General features: G+C 44.8%; 1 protein-coding gene across 1 annotated transcript in view; it reads right to left on the bottom strand.

The window, feature by feature from the left end:
- FAM241A (family with sequence similarity 241 member A) overlaps positions 1-16,516 on the bottom strand; it is an 80,073-nt gene extending 63,557 nt beyond the window's left edge. The window contains exon 1 of the mRNA XM_085640848.1: positions 16,113-16,516. Coding sequence (XP_085496974.1) covers positions 16,113-16,325 — 213 coding nt within the window. The 5' untranslated portion in view covers positions 16,326-16,516. The remainder of the gene's footprint in view (positions 1-16,112) is intronic.
- Positions 16,517-18,086: the final 1,570 nt, after the last annotated feature.

Here is an 18,086-nt window from a genome sequence, read left to right as displayed (position 1 = left end):
TGGTCATCCCTATATAACGGAGTGCACAGGGGCAGGTAATGAGGTAAACACAATTCTTGGTGTTACAGTTCGTATGTTTCCGTTGATCCAATATGACTCCGTCAAGATCGAGGGATGGGGTGTGTTTGGTGAAAGGGCACACACTGCACATCCCGCACGGATAGTGGCCTTTCACAGCAGGGAGAGCCCATAGAGTACGTTCCTGTCGGTTAGTCTTGGGTCGTGGCCTGGTGTTGATCAATTGGTCATGTAGGTTGGTGGTTCTCCTGAACGCAAATCTCGGGCGTTCTATCGTGAGACTCCCCGTGTTGAGAATTCTCCAGTTGCGATTCACAATGTTTTTGATTTTGTTCGAAAGTGGGGTGAAGGTAGTCACGCATGTGATGATGTTATCAGCTTCCTTGGTCCTGTCCTCCAACAATGCCTGGCGATTATTATTCCTGGCTCGTTTGCGTGCTTGTTTCACAATCGTTTCCGGGTAGTTTCTCTGTCTGAGGTTCCTCGTCAGGGTATTGGCCTGGGTGTCATATTCGTGGATGTTACTACAGTTCCGGCGGATTCTCAGAAACTGTCCGAAGGGTACGTTTTCCCTCAGTGCTTTAGGATGATGGCTATGGAAATTCAACACGCTGTTGAGGTCAGTTGCCTTTTTATAGATGGTAGTGTGGAGTTTTCCTTCCTCCAAAGTGATCAGGAGATCCAGAAAGGTAATTTCTTTTTCACTCTCTGTTTTGCTGAAGCGTAAGTGGGGGTTCAGATTATTTATCCACTCATAAAATTCTTGGCAGGTATCACCATTCCCTTTCCACAGGATGAGCACGTCGTCGATGTATCGTTTCCAGGTAACCATATTTCCTTTGTAGGGATGGTTATCCGTGAAGATGTCCCTGGCCTCAAAGTGTGCCATATACAATCCCGTCAGACTCGGCGCGAATGTGCTCCCCATGCTGGTCCCTTGTGCCTGGTGGTAGATGGTAGTTTTATACATGAAGAAATTATTCTGAAGGGCTAGCGTGATGAGTTCCGTGAAAAATTCCGCTAGAGTGTTGGTAGGAAGGTTTGTCTCATGCAGCAGTTGTTCTACTACTTCAATAGTAGCGTCCTGAGGAATGTTAGTGTATAATGCCTCCACATCCAGGGTTAGGAGGAGGTTGATGGTCTCTGTGTTGTTATCATTGATCTCTTGTATGAGATTAAGGACGTCCCTAGTATCTTTAAGGTAGGCTGGAGTGGCTTGAACCAGGGGACGTAGGAAAAAATCACTGAACTTGCTCAGAGGTTCCAGTAAAGAGCCTATGCCAGAGACGATTGGAAGACCTGGAGGTGGAATGATGCCCTTGTGAATTTTGGGTAAGAGATAAAAATACGGCATTCTGGGGTCCTCGTTGATAAAGAATGCCGCTTCATGAGGTGTAATCCAACCTTCATTAGTTGCTTCATTGACTACGATACGTATGCGTGAAAGTAGTCTCTCAGTGGGATCTGTCTCCAACTTTTTGTAGTATTCGGTGTTCCCAAGTTGTTTGACGCATTCTTTATCATAGTCCTCGACTGATAGGATGACGGTAGCCCCGCCCTTGTTTGCCGGTTTTATAATGATGGTTTCATCATTAGTAAGTGAGAGTACTGCATGGCGCAGTCTTTTGGGCAAGTTATCATAGACGTGGTGTCTTTTCAGGTTATTAGCCTCCTTGAGAACTGCCTTTTCAAAGGTCAATACCTCACTGGGGACCATAACAGCCGATGGAGTGAATCTAGAGGGTGGTCTAAGTCCAGTGTCCTGACGTTCTGGGATGGGATTGTTACTGAAGAAGGATTTGATACATATTTTCCGGAAACGTTGTTGCAGCTCTTCGTTCATACGGAAGTTATCTTCTTTGGGAGTGGGTACAAAACCCAAACCCATCTCCAGAATGGTGGTTTCGTCTGTGTTCAGGTGTCTATCTGTTAAGTTCACTATCAGGGTCTCGGGAGTGTCGTGCTCCGTGTTGTCCTCTGTTGTGTTGCTGGATCCTGCCACTGAACCTGCTTTTGACCTCTTCTTCCTCTGCCTCGTCCCCTGCCTCTGTTCTGAAAAGGAGGAGACGCTTTAGGGAAGAATGGTGGTTGGAACCCTGGATGTGGGCCTGGGTATGCTGGATACCACATCGGGCCCTGTTGAGGATAAGGTTGCTGGGCATATCCGTACATGGGTGGCATCGGTGGTGGAGGGAGGAGTCCTGGTTTGTTGATATTCCTTCCCCAGCTACTGTTGCTGGAGTTGCTGTACATTGAACGTCCTGAGTTGGTTGATGATGTGGAGCCTTCGTCTGAAGCTGCATCACTGATGGTCTATAGTCTTCCATGGTGTAGGGATATATTTTTTCTCTGTCGAATCTTTTGATATCTTTCTGTAATTTCGACACTTTCTGCTGTAATAAATAATCCCGATGGTCCGTCATTTCTGCGTTTATTTCTGCTAGGCAGGTCTTGTAGGCCGAAATGCTGATCCCGGTTTTCAGCCCATTCTCTGCAATGTTGATCTTGATGATCAATGCCTCGGAGAGGCGTTTTGCGGTGCCAATTATCAGGATCAGCCAGTCACGGGTGCAATTCCATGCGATCTGGCTCCATTCTCTTCGGAAAATGAGATCTTCCAGAAAGATTCTTGCTGCCGTGCGGACAATCAGGCCATTGGATGCAACACTGGTGCTTAGATATTCCGTCATAATTGTACCATGCATAGCAATTTTGACTTGTAACTTCTTCAAGGATGCCAGAGAATTCCAGTCGCCTTGTGTTGATGTACTGGCAATATTGCCCTCACTGTCCAATAGTGAGGGAGTTCATAGAATTTCGGCCACAATATCGTCATTGAAGCCAAGTCCCAGGTTTTCCCCCATATTGGAGGTGGACATGTTTAAGTACTCAAGTGAAAAAGGAGGGAGAAAAAAGAAAAGAAAGATGGGGTCCCTCGGCTGTACCGCCGTGCTAATTATCTATATAAAACGAGAAGAGGGGAGGGGACCAGGAGCTTGTTATGGTCCAGTGTCTGTGCTCCGTGTATCGTCTGTATCAATCAAAAAAAGGAGACACTGTTCCAAAGAGGAGAGAAATAGAAGAAGACTCAAAAAAGCATGAGAAGAGGGGGTCCTAGGATTTATGAGACCCACGTGTTGGAAGGGGAAGCAGAGCTTAATTTCTCTTGTTGCCCTCACACACCTCGAAAGGTGTCATGCTTCATCATCGGGCGTTTTGCTCCTCGTCGGGCCGGCGCTGCAATGCCCTACGGGTCCCCCGAAGGGTCACTTTAGCGGAGATCTTTTAAGAGAAAACGCCGTTAGGTGCATGCAGGTGTGTGGTTTGGGTCCTACAAAAAGGGTAGTGGTGCAGTCGTGTGTGTGACGTGATAAATAAAAAATATCTAAGAGTTGCTTGGAAAATATTGTTTAATAAAGACAAAGGAATGGCACCCTTGACACACTAAACAACCCGTCGGTTAGGTGTTACCCTAATGGGGTTAATGTCCCATCAGATAACTAAAATGTGGTCAATGTGGTCGACATGCTTCGCGCCCCTGCGGTCCAACCGGATCCGTGGCGCTTCCTCAGGACCAATTATGAAGTGCATTAAGTGTAAAAGTGATCTGGGGGATAATACCCGCAGTATATATCCGGGCGTCCAGGGACTCAATGGCCCTACTATCTGTAATGTCAGATTGATCAACACCAGGCCACGACCCAAGACTAACCGACAGGAACCTACTCTATGGGCTCTCCCTGCTGTGAAAGGCCACTATCCGTGCGGGATGTGCAGTGTGTGCCCTTTCACCAAACACACCACATCCCTCGATCTTGACGGAGTCATATGGGATCAACGGAAACATACGAACTGTAACACCAAGAATTGTGTTTACCTCATTACCTGCCCGTGTGCACTCCGTTATATAGGGATGACCACAAGACAGGTCAAATTGAGGATCAGTGAACACAGAAGCACTATCAGACGGGGCAGAACATCCACGAATATGACACCCAGGCCAATACCCTGACGAGGAACCTCAAACAGAGAAACTACCCGGAAACGATTGTGAAACAAGCACGCAAACGAGCCAGGAATAATAATCGCCAGGCATTGTTGGAGGACAGGACCAAGGAAGCTGATAACATCATCACATGCGTGACTACCTTCACCCCACTTTCGAACAAAATCAAAAACATTGTGAATCGCAACTGGAGAATTCTCAACACGGGGAGTCTCACGATAGAACGCCCGAGATTTGCGTTCAGGAGAACCACCAACCTACATGACCAATTGATCAACACCAGGCCACGACCCAAGACTAACCGACAGGAACGTACTCTATGGGCTCTCCCTGCTGTGAAAGGCCACTATCCGTGCGGGATGTGCAGTGTGTGCCCTTTCACCAAACACACCCCATCCCTCGATCTTGACGGAGTCATATTGGATCAACGGAAACATACGAACTGTAACACCAAGAATTGTGTTTACCTCATTACCTGCCCCTGTGCACTCCGTTATATAGGGATGACCACACGACAGGTCAAATTGAGGATCAGTGAACACAGAAGCACTATCAGACGGGGCAGAACAGCCACGAGACTTACTAATCATTACATCGAAAAAGGCCACTCATGTGATGACATCAGATGGACAATACTGGAAAGCAACCAATTGTGGAGTAGTAATGCCTTACTACGCTGAGAACAACAATGGGTACATCGTCTACGAACAAATGAACAAGGTCTCATTGATGAGATACCATGGACTGAACTGTAAATAACCTTTAGACATCACTCAGCTGATTTGCCAGTTAGATCTATCTCTGACTACAGACATATAATTCACATCTCCCCCTCTAGCAACACACCAGATCTCCTTTTACATCTGCTCTGACACACCCTTGGTTGTGAGCGCTGATAATGATATACTCAAAAATACTAGTCTGGGTATATGCATGTCTGTTGGAATACCTACCGTTTATGATCATTGTTTTGTGTACAGTGGTATTATTGGGGAAGATAACACCATTTCCCAGTGGAGTTCACACACATGCCTAGCACCAGACAGAGCACATCACTTGACGAGACGACCATCTCATCGTGACGATCAATCTGATGATCATGTACCCACACAGACCATCCTTAAAGTCTGACCCTACTCGTGGCCATCCATATTTACTACCATTAGATGTCCGATAACATTGCACACATTCGGGTACTTTCTTTCAGACCTCTAAACATTTTTTTGACCCTCTCTCACATCCTCCTCCCCCTCCTCGCATCGTTCTCCACATATCCTCCCTCACTGGGACCTGGGGACTTTAATATGCTACCTTGATTCTTAGCATGTGAGGGCACACACACACGTGCGTCCACTGCGCATGTGCCTATGATCAGTTACCATGGGACTACACATGCGCAGAATCGAGAGATTTCTTTAGATTCAGATAAGATGTCTTCAAGGGACATCTACTTAGGAACCACTCACTTAGTGGTTTTCCTGTCATTGTATTATATTTTAACTCAATATATAATCCATACGCTCTGGAATTAGCAGACCGAAGAAAATGTAGCCTTGTTTCCTCGCGCATGCGCACCGTCCATAAGAGCCTCTAACACACTCTGTAGACGTAGTCTCTGTCCGCCCACGCATGCGCGAAGACCGCATGTCTGGTCTTCGCGCATGCGCATCATTTTTTAGACACCCTAACACACACCTGTTACAAACTTTGACCGGATACAGGTACCGCCTCCACGATGCTTGCCGGGACTACAAATGGAGCTCTCATTATTTGGCGGTTCCATTCCAGACAGGAGGACGGTTGGGGTAGGTTTGTCAGAGGGCACACCGGAGCTAAACTGTAAGTAAATACCTAAGGCGCATCTAGGGTACTAGTCCCCTGACTTTACCCCGATTTAGACCACAGGGTCTAAAACTTATTTGCATGCCACTACTTACTGGGAGATCCCTTCTGTTCCCTTTTTTAGCACAAGAAGGTGTGAACGCTCGTCCCCTAGTCTTTGGAGCAACTTTCTCCTCATACTTAGGTGAGTGGTGTGAGATGTAATTTAGGGGTGTATACTCGCTGGCTCAGACACCATTGGGAGATGAGCTGTCACTATCCCACGCTGAATAAATTACCTGCACATTAATGTTGAAGTTCACCAGACCCTCCATGGAAAGTGTATGGGACTAGTGGGTGACTCCGATCGGCGACGGGAGGCCCCCTACTCCAGAATATTTATCCCGGGTCATGCCATCCTTTTGCTTATCGTCGAGACCCCCTTTTTTCCGATCACTCGTGAGTGGAGTTTGTGTTCCCTGTAACACCGTAACCATGTACTCAGTCTTTTTCTATTCGCGTCCAGTCTATGGACAGTTGTGGGACATATTTTCCCTAAAACTTTGACATATTGTTTCTCCCTTCTCTTTTCTTTTGTCATTTATGTTCACCTAGGCTCATATCTAGGAGCGACTCTCAATCTGACATTAGGAGATAGCAGGGCCATGGAGTCCCTGGACGCCCGGATATATACTGTGGGTATTATCCCCCAGATCTCTTTTACACTTACTGCACTTCATAATTGGTCCTGAGGAAGCGCCACGGATCCGGTTGGACCGCAGGGGCGCGAAACATGTCGACCACATTGACCACATTTTAGTTATCTGATGGGACATTAACCCCATTAGGGTAACACTAACCTACGGGTTTTTTAGTGTGTCAAGGGTGCCATTCCTTTGTCTTTATTAAACAATATTTTTCAAGCAACCCTTAGACATTTTTAATTTATCACGTCACACACACGACTGCACCACTACCCTTTTTTTTTAGGACCCAAACCACACACCCGCATGCACCTAACAGCGTTTTCTCTTAAAAGATCTCCACTAAAGTGACCCTTCGGGGGACCCGTAGGGCATTGCAGCGCCGGCCCGACGAGGAGCAAAACGCCCGATGATGAAGCATGACACCTTTCGGGGTGTGTGAGGGCAACAAGAGAAATTAAGCTCTGCTTCCCCTTCCAGCACGTGGGTCTCATAAAGCCTAGGACCCCCTCTTCTCATGCTTTTTTGAGTCTTCTTTTATTTCTCTCCTCTTTGGAACAGTGTCTCCTTTTTTTGATTGATCCAGACGATACACGGAGCACAGACACTGGACAATAACAAGCTCCTGGTCCCCCCCACTTCTCGTTTTATATAGATAACATATGGGGATTCCCTTAAAATGTCTTTTAAACGTAATTTCCCGTTGGTAGGAAATAGAGATTTTAAGACCGTAATCTCTGGACTCACAATTTAAAAATACATCTTTTGGTGAAGTGGGTTTTTAAACTGCATGTTTGAAAATGCCACTTTTAGAAAGTGGACATTTTCTTGCTTAACTAGTGTGCGCCTCTGCCTGTCTGTTGAATACATGTCTAGGTGGGATCACAGTTGGGCTCTAATGCATTCACTCTAGACAGTCACACAAAGGGACCTGAGGAGTGGGTTGCATATCCTGATGGCCCATCACCAGGCTGATTGGCCTTTCTGAGCTAGAGTGGTGGGAAGAGTTGTCACTGGCACCTAAATAGGGCTGCGCCTGTCCTCACACAAAGCTGTCTCCACCCTCCCCCCCACGTAGTGTGTCTGAACCCAGGTCAGGGAAAGGCTGTGTCTTGTGCACTACAAAAACTTTCTTTCGAAGTGTGCCTACTTAAAAGGCAGAAAGGGGGATACGTATTGGACCTCTGATACACCAAAATCTCAACACTTCTGGACTGAGAACATTCTACCAGGAAGAAGAGCTGGATCCTGTATGAGGGGCTGCAAAGCTGCCTATTGCTTTGTTGTGCTGGGCTGCAGTTTGCTGCTTCCGTCCTGGGCGTGAAAGGACTGGACTTTGCTTTCTGTATCCTGCTTCCAAGGTTCTCCAAGGGCTTGTGCGTGCTTGCCTCCTGTTAGGAAGTCTCAGAGCCAACGACTTCACCTGTCATTGCCTGGGATCCTCTGCTGGTAGCCCTTACTTGCCCAATGGTGCTAAATCCAGTTCTGGGTCCTTGGAAGCGAAGTGTAACCTGGTGAGATATTCCACTCATCGACTCTCAGCGCCTGTTGCTGAAGAATTGACGCAGCACCGTAGTGTGGCTAAAGAATCGACGGAGCGCCTGCTTTGCAGCTATAAAAACACAAGAGTACAGTGTCACCGTCTGTGGCACCTACTTTGACACAGCCCTTGCTTCGCCGCTGAAGTATCGACGCAGCACCATCGATGCAGAGCATCTGGATTTCTAACGCATCATCCCTCACCGCTGTCTCTTCGTCATCATTAGCCTGCAGTAAGGAACCGAGGCGGCGTGTCCGGTGAGCGACACATCACCTCCCCTTCCAGTAAGGAACTGACGCATCACCTGCCCTGCCTAGCAGTAAGAAAATGATGCATTGCTTTGCTTTTCCGATTCCTCCCTTGCGCACGTTTAGTCTTTGAATTTTTATGCATCCAAGGTACTTTGTGCTGGAAGAAACACATCCATAGATTTCTATGGACTGAACTTATTTAATCTTTATAAAGGCTGACTTGTGTATGTTGAATTTTTATCATTTTGGTCTTGTTTTATTTAGATAAATATTGGCTATTTTTCTAAACTGGTGTGGACTTTATTTGTAGTGTTTTCACTGTGTTACTGTACAAATGCTTTACACATTGCCTCTGAGATGAGCCTGACAGCTCGTGCCAAGCTACCAAGGGGGTGAGCTCGGGTTATCTTACCCGAGTGACTCCCTTACCCCGACTAGAGTGAGGGTCCCTACTTGAATAGGGTGGAAACCACAACCGAATAAAGACCTCATTTCTAACTGGGGGCTATGTTTCTAAAATGGGAACCAGGTTCACTGTACTATAGGGATTTAAGATGCAGGTCACTGGTGGGACCCAGCAAAGCCAAAATAGCAGTGAGACTGGTTGTGTTATTTCGCTCTTGGAACAGATGTGGTCCACCAGTTCATACTGCTTCTTTTGGGACAAGGCCAAGACTGATTTGCATTTGGTCGTCAGCTTTTGTTAAAGGATTTAGGAGCTAACAATTTTGGAATGCTGGATTGTCTAACAACATTATGCACTTTTCAAAATGTCAGTCTGTTAGCAGTTCCACCTTAACTTACTAACTGAATGGCATCCTACAACTGTACTTCTCTGAAAAGGTTAGTAACAAAAAATCTTGATAACCTTATCTGCATCCGAGGCAAAACTGGTTAGAATACTTGATAAGGGCCTCCTATCTGAGTACTAACTATACATTGCTATCCAAACACACAAAAGAGGACAGTGGACCAAACAAGCAAACAATCAGGCACCAATCCAATGCAATCACCAAATCAAAATATTCAAATGCAAAAGTGAATTCTTGTGTGCAAAATCTCCAAAAGTGCCCCCTGTCCAAGAGCACTCCCCGGTTACCAGGGGCAACCAAATCCAAACAAAATTTGGAGATGCACCACTTAGCAGCAATATTCAATAAAGTTCTTCGAATAATAATTCTCTAAGGATCCATACAGTCGTTGTACACTGGTCAAGTTATTTTCTTTTCCTTTATTTAGTTCTTTGTAAAAGACAGACAGCCAACACGTTTTGTCCTAGAAAAACAGGACTTCTTCAGGGCTGTAGATTTAAAACACATAAAAACTACTTTTACAATACAATACAATACAAGACTGTATAAAACTAGTTTCACAATACGAAACATACTTTAGTTCAAATATATTCAACATTTTAAACCACATAAAAACACGAACAACATTTAACATTAGTTACGTTTTTGACGGTACAGGAGAAGGAAAATATACATTCTGTGACTACAATAAGCCTAGTCATTTTGTTCAGCATACAACAATTTGTTCATGGGCATTACACCAATTCAAGAGCCATTGAAAACACCTAAAACATCATACAGACATTGATGCGTTGACTCAATGGGAAGCAAAGCACAGAAAAAGAAGGGTCAATCGCTGCTATTTTTTCTCAGAAAGTGCATATATGATACCCAGGGGCTGTGTGTCTGGTCACAAAAGGCCAGTTCTAGGTATCTCTTTAAAGACCATCAACCTCTAGTCTATTGTCATGTGGTAAAACCCAAGTTCCCATAACATATCGTATTGTGCCTACGAGGCAATAGGTTAGAGGGACTTTCCAAAATCAATCCTTGGTATCATATATGCACTTTCTGAGAAAACATAGCAGCGATTATCCCTTCTTTTTCGGTGCGTCACAGAATGTGTATTTTCCTTCTCCTGTAAAGTCAAATATGTAACTAATGTTAAATGCTGTTCATGCTTTCATTTGGTCTCAAATGTTGAATACATTTGAACTAAAGTTTGTATCGTATTGTGAAACTAGTTTTATACAGTCTTGTATTGTAAAAGTAGTTATTATGTGTTTTAAATCTACAGCCCTGAAGAAATCCTGTTTTTCTAGGACGAAACTCGTTGGCTGGCTGTCTTTTACAAAGAACTAAATAAAGGAAAAGAAAATAACTTGACCAGTGTATAACGACTGTATGGATCCTTAGAGAATTATTATTCAGAGGACTTTATTGAATATTGCTGCTAAGTGGTGCATCTCCAAATTTTGTTTGGATATACATTGCTATCCATTTAGTTCTCTCTCTCGGAGCCGGACCACGCCACTAATTTTTGCTGGGGAATATGAGTTACGTACCGACAGGGTGCCAACACATACACCGTAGACCCCGATGCAGGTACCCCCAGTAGGTGTGTCGACAGAGGAATAATCGAAACAAGAACAGATCAAAAGAAAGCGAGACCAGGACACGAACAAAACTAGCAAGCAATGACTGCATGAGCGTCGAATATAACCCTGCTCCTCCAATCAAAGATCCTGATCGTATACTATGTGGTGATACTACGGCTCCAACCTACGGACACAGTGCGACTCAAGCACATACAAGCATCAGCCTGAGTTAAGTTATTCTCACAATAGAAGTTACTCGAAGAAGAAGTACAACGAGTGACACCGCTACCGGAGCATTGAAACAAAACAGACAATCAGGCCCCCACCCTTGCCCGTGACAAAAACACGTAGCAACAGGTCCTGAGGAAGGTGGCATCTAAAGAAAATTAGGCTACCGAAACGTGCGTCGACCAGCTTGAATGAAACACCCCAACGTCCAGTATAACATCTGAGGATCTAGCAGCTCGCCTTTGTCTGACGAGCACTGTACTCGCTGTTCCTTCTCCCTTGGGGTGTAGTATGAAAGGTGTTGTATGAAAGTGACATGCTTGTAGTAAATTCAGAGGTGTGATTGGTGTGGGTTGTCTCTTTGAATCATTGTTGCAATTTGTATGTTTTTGATATAAATTTTATTTTCTCTCATTTTTGTATTAAGACATTACTATATTTGTAAGTTTGTTCATCCACAAGAAAAAGAGATGAATTTTTATCGTATGAGGAAACAATGTAAAAAAGAAATCAAATAACTAGAAAATGAATAAAACATGAATAAAATAGATAAAAAAAATGCAAACATAGTTGCGGCATTTTTCTCCACGTGTACCCACAATAAGTAAGTAATCTAGGTCTAGAGGGATACTGTTTATTAATATCCATTTAGTTCATCAAAGATTGGCTACATGAACTTGTGACATGGGGAGAGGACCTGTGATCTTACATCGTGATGGGCTAAATTTCTCATTACAATGCTTACAACTTGTAAATATATTCTAGAGAGGCTTGCGTGACTAGTCTCTCCTGAATTAACAGTAAAAGCATTTCTTTGCGATTAGAGGATGCCCTGAAAGTACAAAACAGGCTGCTGACTTGTGACTTAAATTGTTGTTTGGCATTCAAAAACTTGGGCACTGGAAGTAAGCAACTGTAAACCATGGAAGTGCCATCTCTTAGACCAAACTTCATGATGGCACAATTTTTTTTGTTTATATATACACTGGGACAGAAAGGCTGACTTTTTTAACCTGTTTTATATACATGCAACACTGCTTTGTTTTCAATGCAAAATAATGCACCAAACAGGTTATTAAAAGTATCCTCTTCTCACAACAGAAAGATCATACTTACCATTTTGAAACTACAGATCCTGCTGGGATATCAGTTTGCCAGCAGAAACCATCTCACCTGTCACCCATTGCAACTGCACATAACACTGCATAATACTTCAGCACCAAAGTGTCTGTCCTTCAAAAAGATTACTAATAAATGGAACTGTACAGTGCTCAGTTGAAAATACAGGTTTCGAAGGAGCTTCTTGGATACAAGCTTGTCAGCAGTAACACATAAATCAACCACCACATACAACTCTGAGTTCACTCTGTGAAATGTCAGTGCTATCTAGTAACCCACCCCGTAGGTTTCACGAACCTTCACATCTGGAACAATGCCAGGTTGCTAAATAAAACTATTAGAGGTTCTGGCTCACACCCCAAGAACATACATTTCCAACCTTCAATCAAAACTAACAGAAACAAAACAAAATATACCATTTATAAGTCTGAGCTTAAACATATTGAAGACTGAACTGTATTCACTACTTACACTTGCAAAAGATCTTACATTGGGCACTCTCCTAAATAAATGTAGAGCGCTTAAAACCTTTCCTACCGGAAACACACTCTGATATTAGAAGGTTCAACTACAGAAACCGCCCTGCAATAGATTGCAGATGCAGAAAGGAGAACTGACCGGCAAGAAAAGATAACACAGAAGGTTGCAAACAGTAGGACAAAACTACTGTGAGAAAATGGGTTGTTGGTATAGAGGGGAGTGAGCCCTTTTCAAGCAACAGCCACAAGCCTTGACAGGCTGAACCACAAAAAAACACTAAATTAACCTGTGCTTAACTCGGATAGCTTGGCGCAAAAGCAGTTACGCTTAACTTAGAGGTAATGCATAAAGTATTTATGCAGTACTCAAACAGCAATAAAGTGAAAACACCACACAAGAACACTCCCACACCAATGTTGGTATATTATTTGATACCAAAATGACAAAAATCCACTCAGTAGAACTGGGAATATGCAATTTCGAATGTTATGGGTAACCATGGCACCTAAAAGCACAAAACGCTACTCATGGTTATCTGGTCGGACAAAACTGGGTAAAAGTAACAAGTTCAGGCCGACCGTGAGGGAGGGCGTGCTGGATACAGGGTCAAGGTGAGTACCGCTAAAAAAGTTACCTTCCCAAAGTCCGGCACAAAGATTCCAGGTCGAGGTGGATGAAACCGTGAGGAGTAGGGAGAGTGTCGCAGATGTAGCCCGAAGAGCAAGCCGGGCGTCACGTTCGGACATCGCTGTACTACGAAGAGCCTGCCAGGTAATGTGGACGGTTGTTGCTGGTGATTTGCATTGGTGGTCACCGTGAGCTGTTGATGCTGTAGAATGAAGTGCAGATCTCATGTAGCCGGTTGTTGGTGGCGGTCCCTATAGTGCAAAGAGTCCGGTTCACCAGAGCTTCATATTGGACATCGGCGTGGACAACAAGATCTTGGCACGAACTGCCACAATCCCAGTCTCGAAGAGCCAAAACCTTCAGGATTTCTCCTTTTCTTCCAAGAGGAGCTCAACTGATGCCACACCAAGGATCTGGAAGGCACCTCTTGGGGGTCAGGAACTCACTCCAGCAGAAACCAACAGGGCTCAGGTGGGTCCAATCACTTTTCCAGGCAGGTATAGTGCAGCAGATCAATTGCAGAGATGCCTCTGGAGCTTCTTGTGTCCCTGTACCTCAGAACAGGAAGCCAGCTAACTAGCCCTTGGAGCCATTCAAGTAGCCTGGGAGGAAGGGAGCAGGTCCAGTCTTCCTTCTCAGACAGTAGGGCAGTTCCTAGCACAAGGACAGTCCTTCCTTAGTATCCACAGGTCCAGGAGTGTACTGAAGAGGGGTGTGAGAGTCCGACTGTTATACCTGTGCCGGCTTTAAAGTGGAAGAAACTTCAGGAGTTTACCATGCACTGAACAGCCCAGAATTTCCTGCTTCCCTGCCCTAGTCCCAGGGTGTGTGGAGTCAAAATGGCCTGGCGTGAAGGTATTTGGGTGTGTGTGTGCTGAGGCAGTGACGGGTGACAGCTCTGGTCCTCTCACCATGTGCGGATTACCCACCCTGCCAACACCCAGTCCTTCTACTGTGTGGCTGTCTGACAAGATAACACAAAGGCCAACTACACCTAGTCATGGGACCCGAGAAACAGGCTGCAGACACCAAAGTTACCTTTTACGAATTTTGATTTAAAAATCTGACTTAACCATAAGAGGATTTTAAGTTACAATTCATTAGAGTGTAAACATGATATTTCTACCCATTCCCAATCAAAGGTAATCACTTATTAAATGCAATAAGGTAACCCAATGTCATCCTAAGGGAGAGGTAGGTCTCACAACAGTGGAAAACGTGTTTGTGAGTTTTTCACTACTACAACATGTATAAAACTTAAAAGTGCATGTCCAACTTTTTAAATACATTGCACCCTGCCTTATGGGTTGTTTAAGGGTGACTCACATGTATTAAAACGGGAGAATTAGGCCTGGAAAAAGGTTTATTTTGCAAGGTTGAAACAGCAACTGGCCTCTGGTTAAATCTAAACTGATCAAAGCTCCCACCAGCCTTTAGGTCGAAGAGGAACTAATGTAATGTTATGTGCATTTGTAAAACGCACTGTCACCTGGAAGGATATCCAGACGCTGAGAGTATCCTGGCGCTGAAACTGTTAAGTAAATCCTCACAGTGGCAAGTCACCAATCTTTAGAAAGAAAATTAATACAAATCTCTTCCATTACTCCTTGCGTTTCCTGCTCAGTAAAGAACCACTTAAGACACAGAACAGACAGCATTGGCCCGGCAAAACACGTCTCTACCTTCCTTCAGTATATACAATATGAATCATGGACAAACTGCGCCGAGCAAATTATTTCATCAAGTCAGAAATAACATGTAGAAAGCAACCAGGAAAGCACCACAAACTTTGATAAGAAAGCTTTCTTGTCTGGAATCACCTGAACTTATTTGAAATACCATCTTTGTGTTTTTTATCTAGTTCTTCCAAACTGTTTTTCCCCAGCAAATAAGGTATATTCTGGTTTATAAAGGTTGGGAACAAAACAACAGGCAAGTTTTAGGGTTGGTTCGTTTACAACTCAATTAAACTATCGCCAGTACATTTCGAATATACTGCATCATACAGTACTTTCTAATTTTCTATGCAAAAAAGACATAGCAGACTGACTTTTCTCTTCCATTGTTAAAGACTTTTCTAGGTGAATATTTTTGTCAATACAATATGCATGTAAATAACCCTATGTTTAAAAGTGTAGTTTGGTATAAATGTTGAGATGTAGAAAATATCATTTAAGAATGGGCTGTGGGGAGGCGATCACACGTGCAACTGTTTCTTGATTAAAAATGAATAACCTGTTCCACTGATTTTTTTTAAGAGAAAAAAAACTTCTAATGTGTTACCATTTCGGAGACGGTCTCCTCCTTTCACGAACGCACCCTGAGCTGGGGAAGAAGTAGCTCATGTTGAACACATATACTAGTGCACGTGGACGCAGAATCATTGATCGCAACTTGTCAACACTATAATAGGGAGACATATCTTACACATTGCAACGAAAACTTTCAATTTAGAAACGTTGCCCTGACTAAATAACAGAGGCGGATAGTCGTAGCAGGAAACGGAACACTTTTGGAAAAAGTTCGCATAGACAGACCATCAGGCTTTGTTCACTAACGGTGTTATTAAAGGCCTTGCGAACAAAATGCAGGTTAGAAAGAAAATAACGGCTGTGTGAACTCCAGTTTTGTCTCAGCCCTAGCCTTTAATGAAAGCATTTGAACAAGATGATAGTTCCGAGGGGCCACAGCAAAAAAGCGCACATTACGGCTGGAAAAAGGAGTGACAGCTGGTTGATGGGGGTGGCGAAGGGGCTCAGCCCGCACAGGGGAGGAACAGGGGCTTCAAATACCTCATGTACAGGATGTGTGATTAACTGCTAGGGGCTGACACAATAGTCTGGCAGGAGTGTAGGATGGTGCGTGCAGCAGTCCGGGAGAGGAAGGGGCGTGCGCATGGCTTCATGTATGTATATGTATGGTCACTCACCGGCGGACGCCGATGCTCTATCCGTCTTTCGGGTAGCCTTCTCCATAGCCCGTCTGCCCGAAGCTCACTGTCGTCCTGACGAAAGGCACCGTAGCCCCAGACCCGCTCCCTGAGCCGCGCCAGCTCCTCGGCGGCGAGGGCAGCGGGATCGGGGCTCATGGCGCCGCAGACGCTGTTCTCCGGCTCTGCCCCGGACTCAGCCGAGTCGCACATCCCGCGCGCGCTGTGCAAGGGCCGAAGGGTGGTCACGCGCTTCTCCGGAGCAGAGGGCGCGCCGCAGCTTCTGTCAGGGTTCAGCCACGCGCCAGGGCCCCAGCCCCAGCGATTTCCCTTCCTCAGGCAACTGTCACCAACCGCTCTTACAGTCCTCCGCCCCTCCCCGCACCGGCTGTCACAGACGGCGGCGCTGCCCAGCGCGCGTGACGTACATGACTGGAGGCTAAACTTCACTATCTCCCTCTCTACACCTTGTGTACACGTACACGAACGAAAGCAAAGCATGGAATGCGCAATAAAGTCGGTGCGAACCAGTCCGAGGTTGGAAATGGAACAGCTCGTTTTGGAAATACTTCCTTCGCAAGCAACCGTTGCTGGGTTATCCTCCATAGTTACCACATTTTATTGGGGAAAATAACGTTCTTCTGAAATGTAATTGCATTTATTTTTGTTCGGGTGTTGTCTAAGGGCCAGCGATGGTGCTTTAAATTTTGTGCCTTGCACACACACACACCTGTATTAATGTTTACCCACGGTCCAGCGTCATCATGACATTGAGAATGCTTGTTTTTAGCTAACTGCAAAACGTGGCATGGCCTGTATTGGGAACCTGAGATTGTTTTTTTTGTTGCAGTTTTGTTTTGAAGTTTTTATATAGTGCAGACTCCACCCGGTGGTTTTGGAGCGCTTCGCCCAAAATAACGGACACCACACATGTAACTCAATAGCAGAAAAGGCCACTTTATTGGACGAGGTAACTCATATTACTTCAGGCAACTTAATTTCCTAGAACAATTTCGCAATTTGGGCCAAAACTATTTTATTATCACTATGCCTAACAAACTACATTTTCCAAGCAAAACCAATGTTTACTTTTGCATTTCCATATTTTGTTTTCAATCCTTTTTCTTCCCTTTTCTTTAACAACTTACCAATAACGAGGGTTGGGTAAAATCCGCTCCAAATTTACCCTCCCCATCTTGCCTACACAACTATACGTGCCTGAGCGAGTACCTGTCCAACTGTGGCGAGACACACCTCCCCAAACCCAACCCGCATGGTCCCCTCATGTGTATATATATATATATATATATATATATATATATATATATTTTTTTTGTTCGGGTGGGAGAAAACAAACTTCCCACACCTAACTGCTTCTAAAACGAAGCTGCGCCACTCCACGCTCGCGCCCCTGACCTCCTTATATAACCTACGCCTCACGCTGCACGCTACGCCTACGCCGCCTACCTCTCTCCGTGCCCGTACCATTTGGGCGAATGACCCCGGGGGGAGACCGCTCCGCTCTGCTCCCCCCCGAGGCCCCCATCGCCCAAAATAACGGACACCACACATGTAACTCAATAGCAGAAAAGGCCACTTTATTGGACGAGGTAACTCATATTACTTCAGGCAACTTTATTTCCTAGAACAATTTCGCAATTTGGGCCAAAACCATTTTATTATCACTATGCCTAACAAACTGTACATTTTCCAAGCAAAACCAATGTTTACTTTTACATTTCCATATTTTGTTATCAATCCTTTTTCTTCCCTTTTCTTTAACAACTTACCAATAACGAGGGTTGGGTAAAATCCGCTCCAAATTTACCCTCCCCATCTTGCCACCCCAGGAAAACCGAAGAGTTTTCCTGGACCCCACCTTCTCAGAGAAACAGACACCACTTTTTTTTTTTTTTTAAACATTGCCCCATAAATTTGCTGCTAACTCCGTGGCCAAACAATCTCTTACTTCAA

This window comes from Triturus cristatus, chromosome 2_1 (genome assembly GCF_964204655.1).
Source record: "Triturus cristatus chromosome 2_1, aTriCri1.1, whole genome shotgun sequence".
Lineage (NCBI taxonomy): Eukaryota > Metazoa > Chordata > Amphibia > Caudata > Salamandridae > Triturus > Triturus cristatus.
The sequence above is the reverse complement of the archived record's forward strand: the minus strand, read 5'-3'. Positions and strand labels throughout refer to the sequence as shown.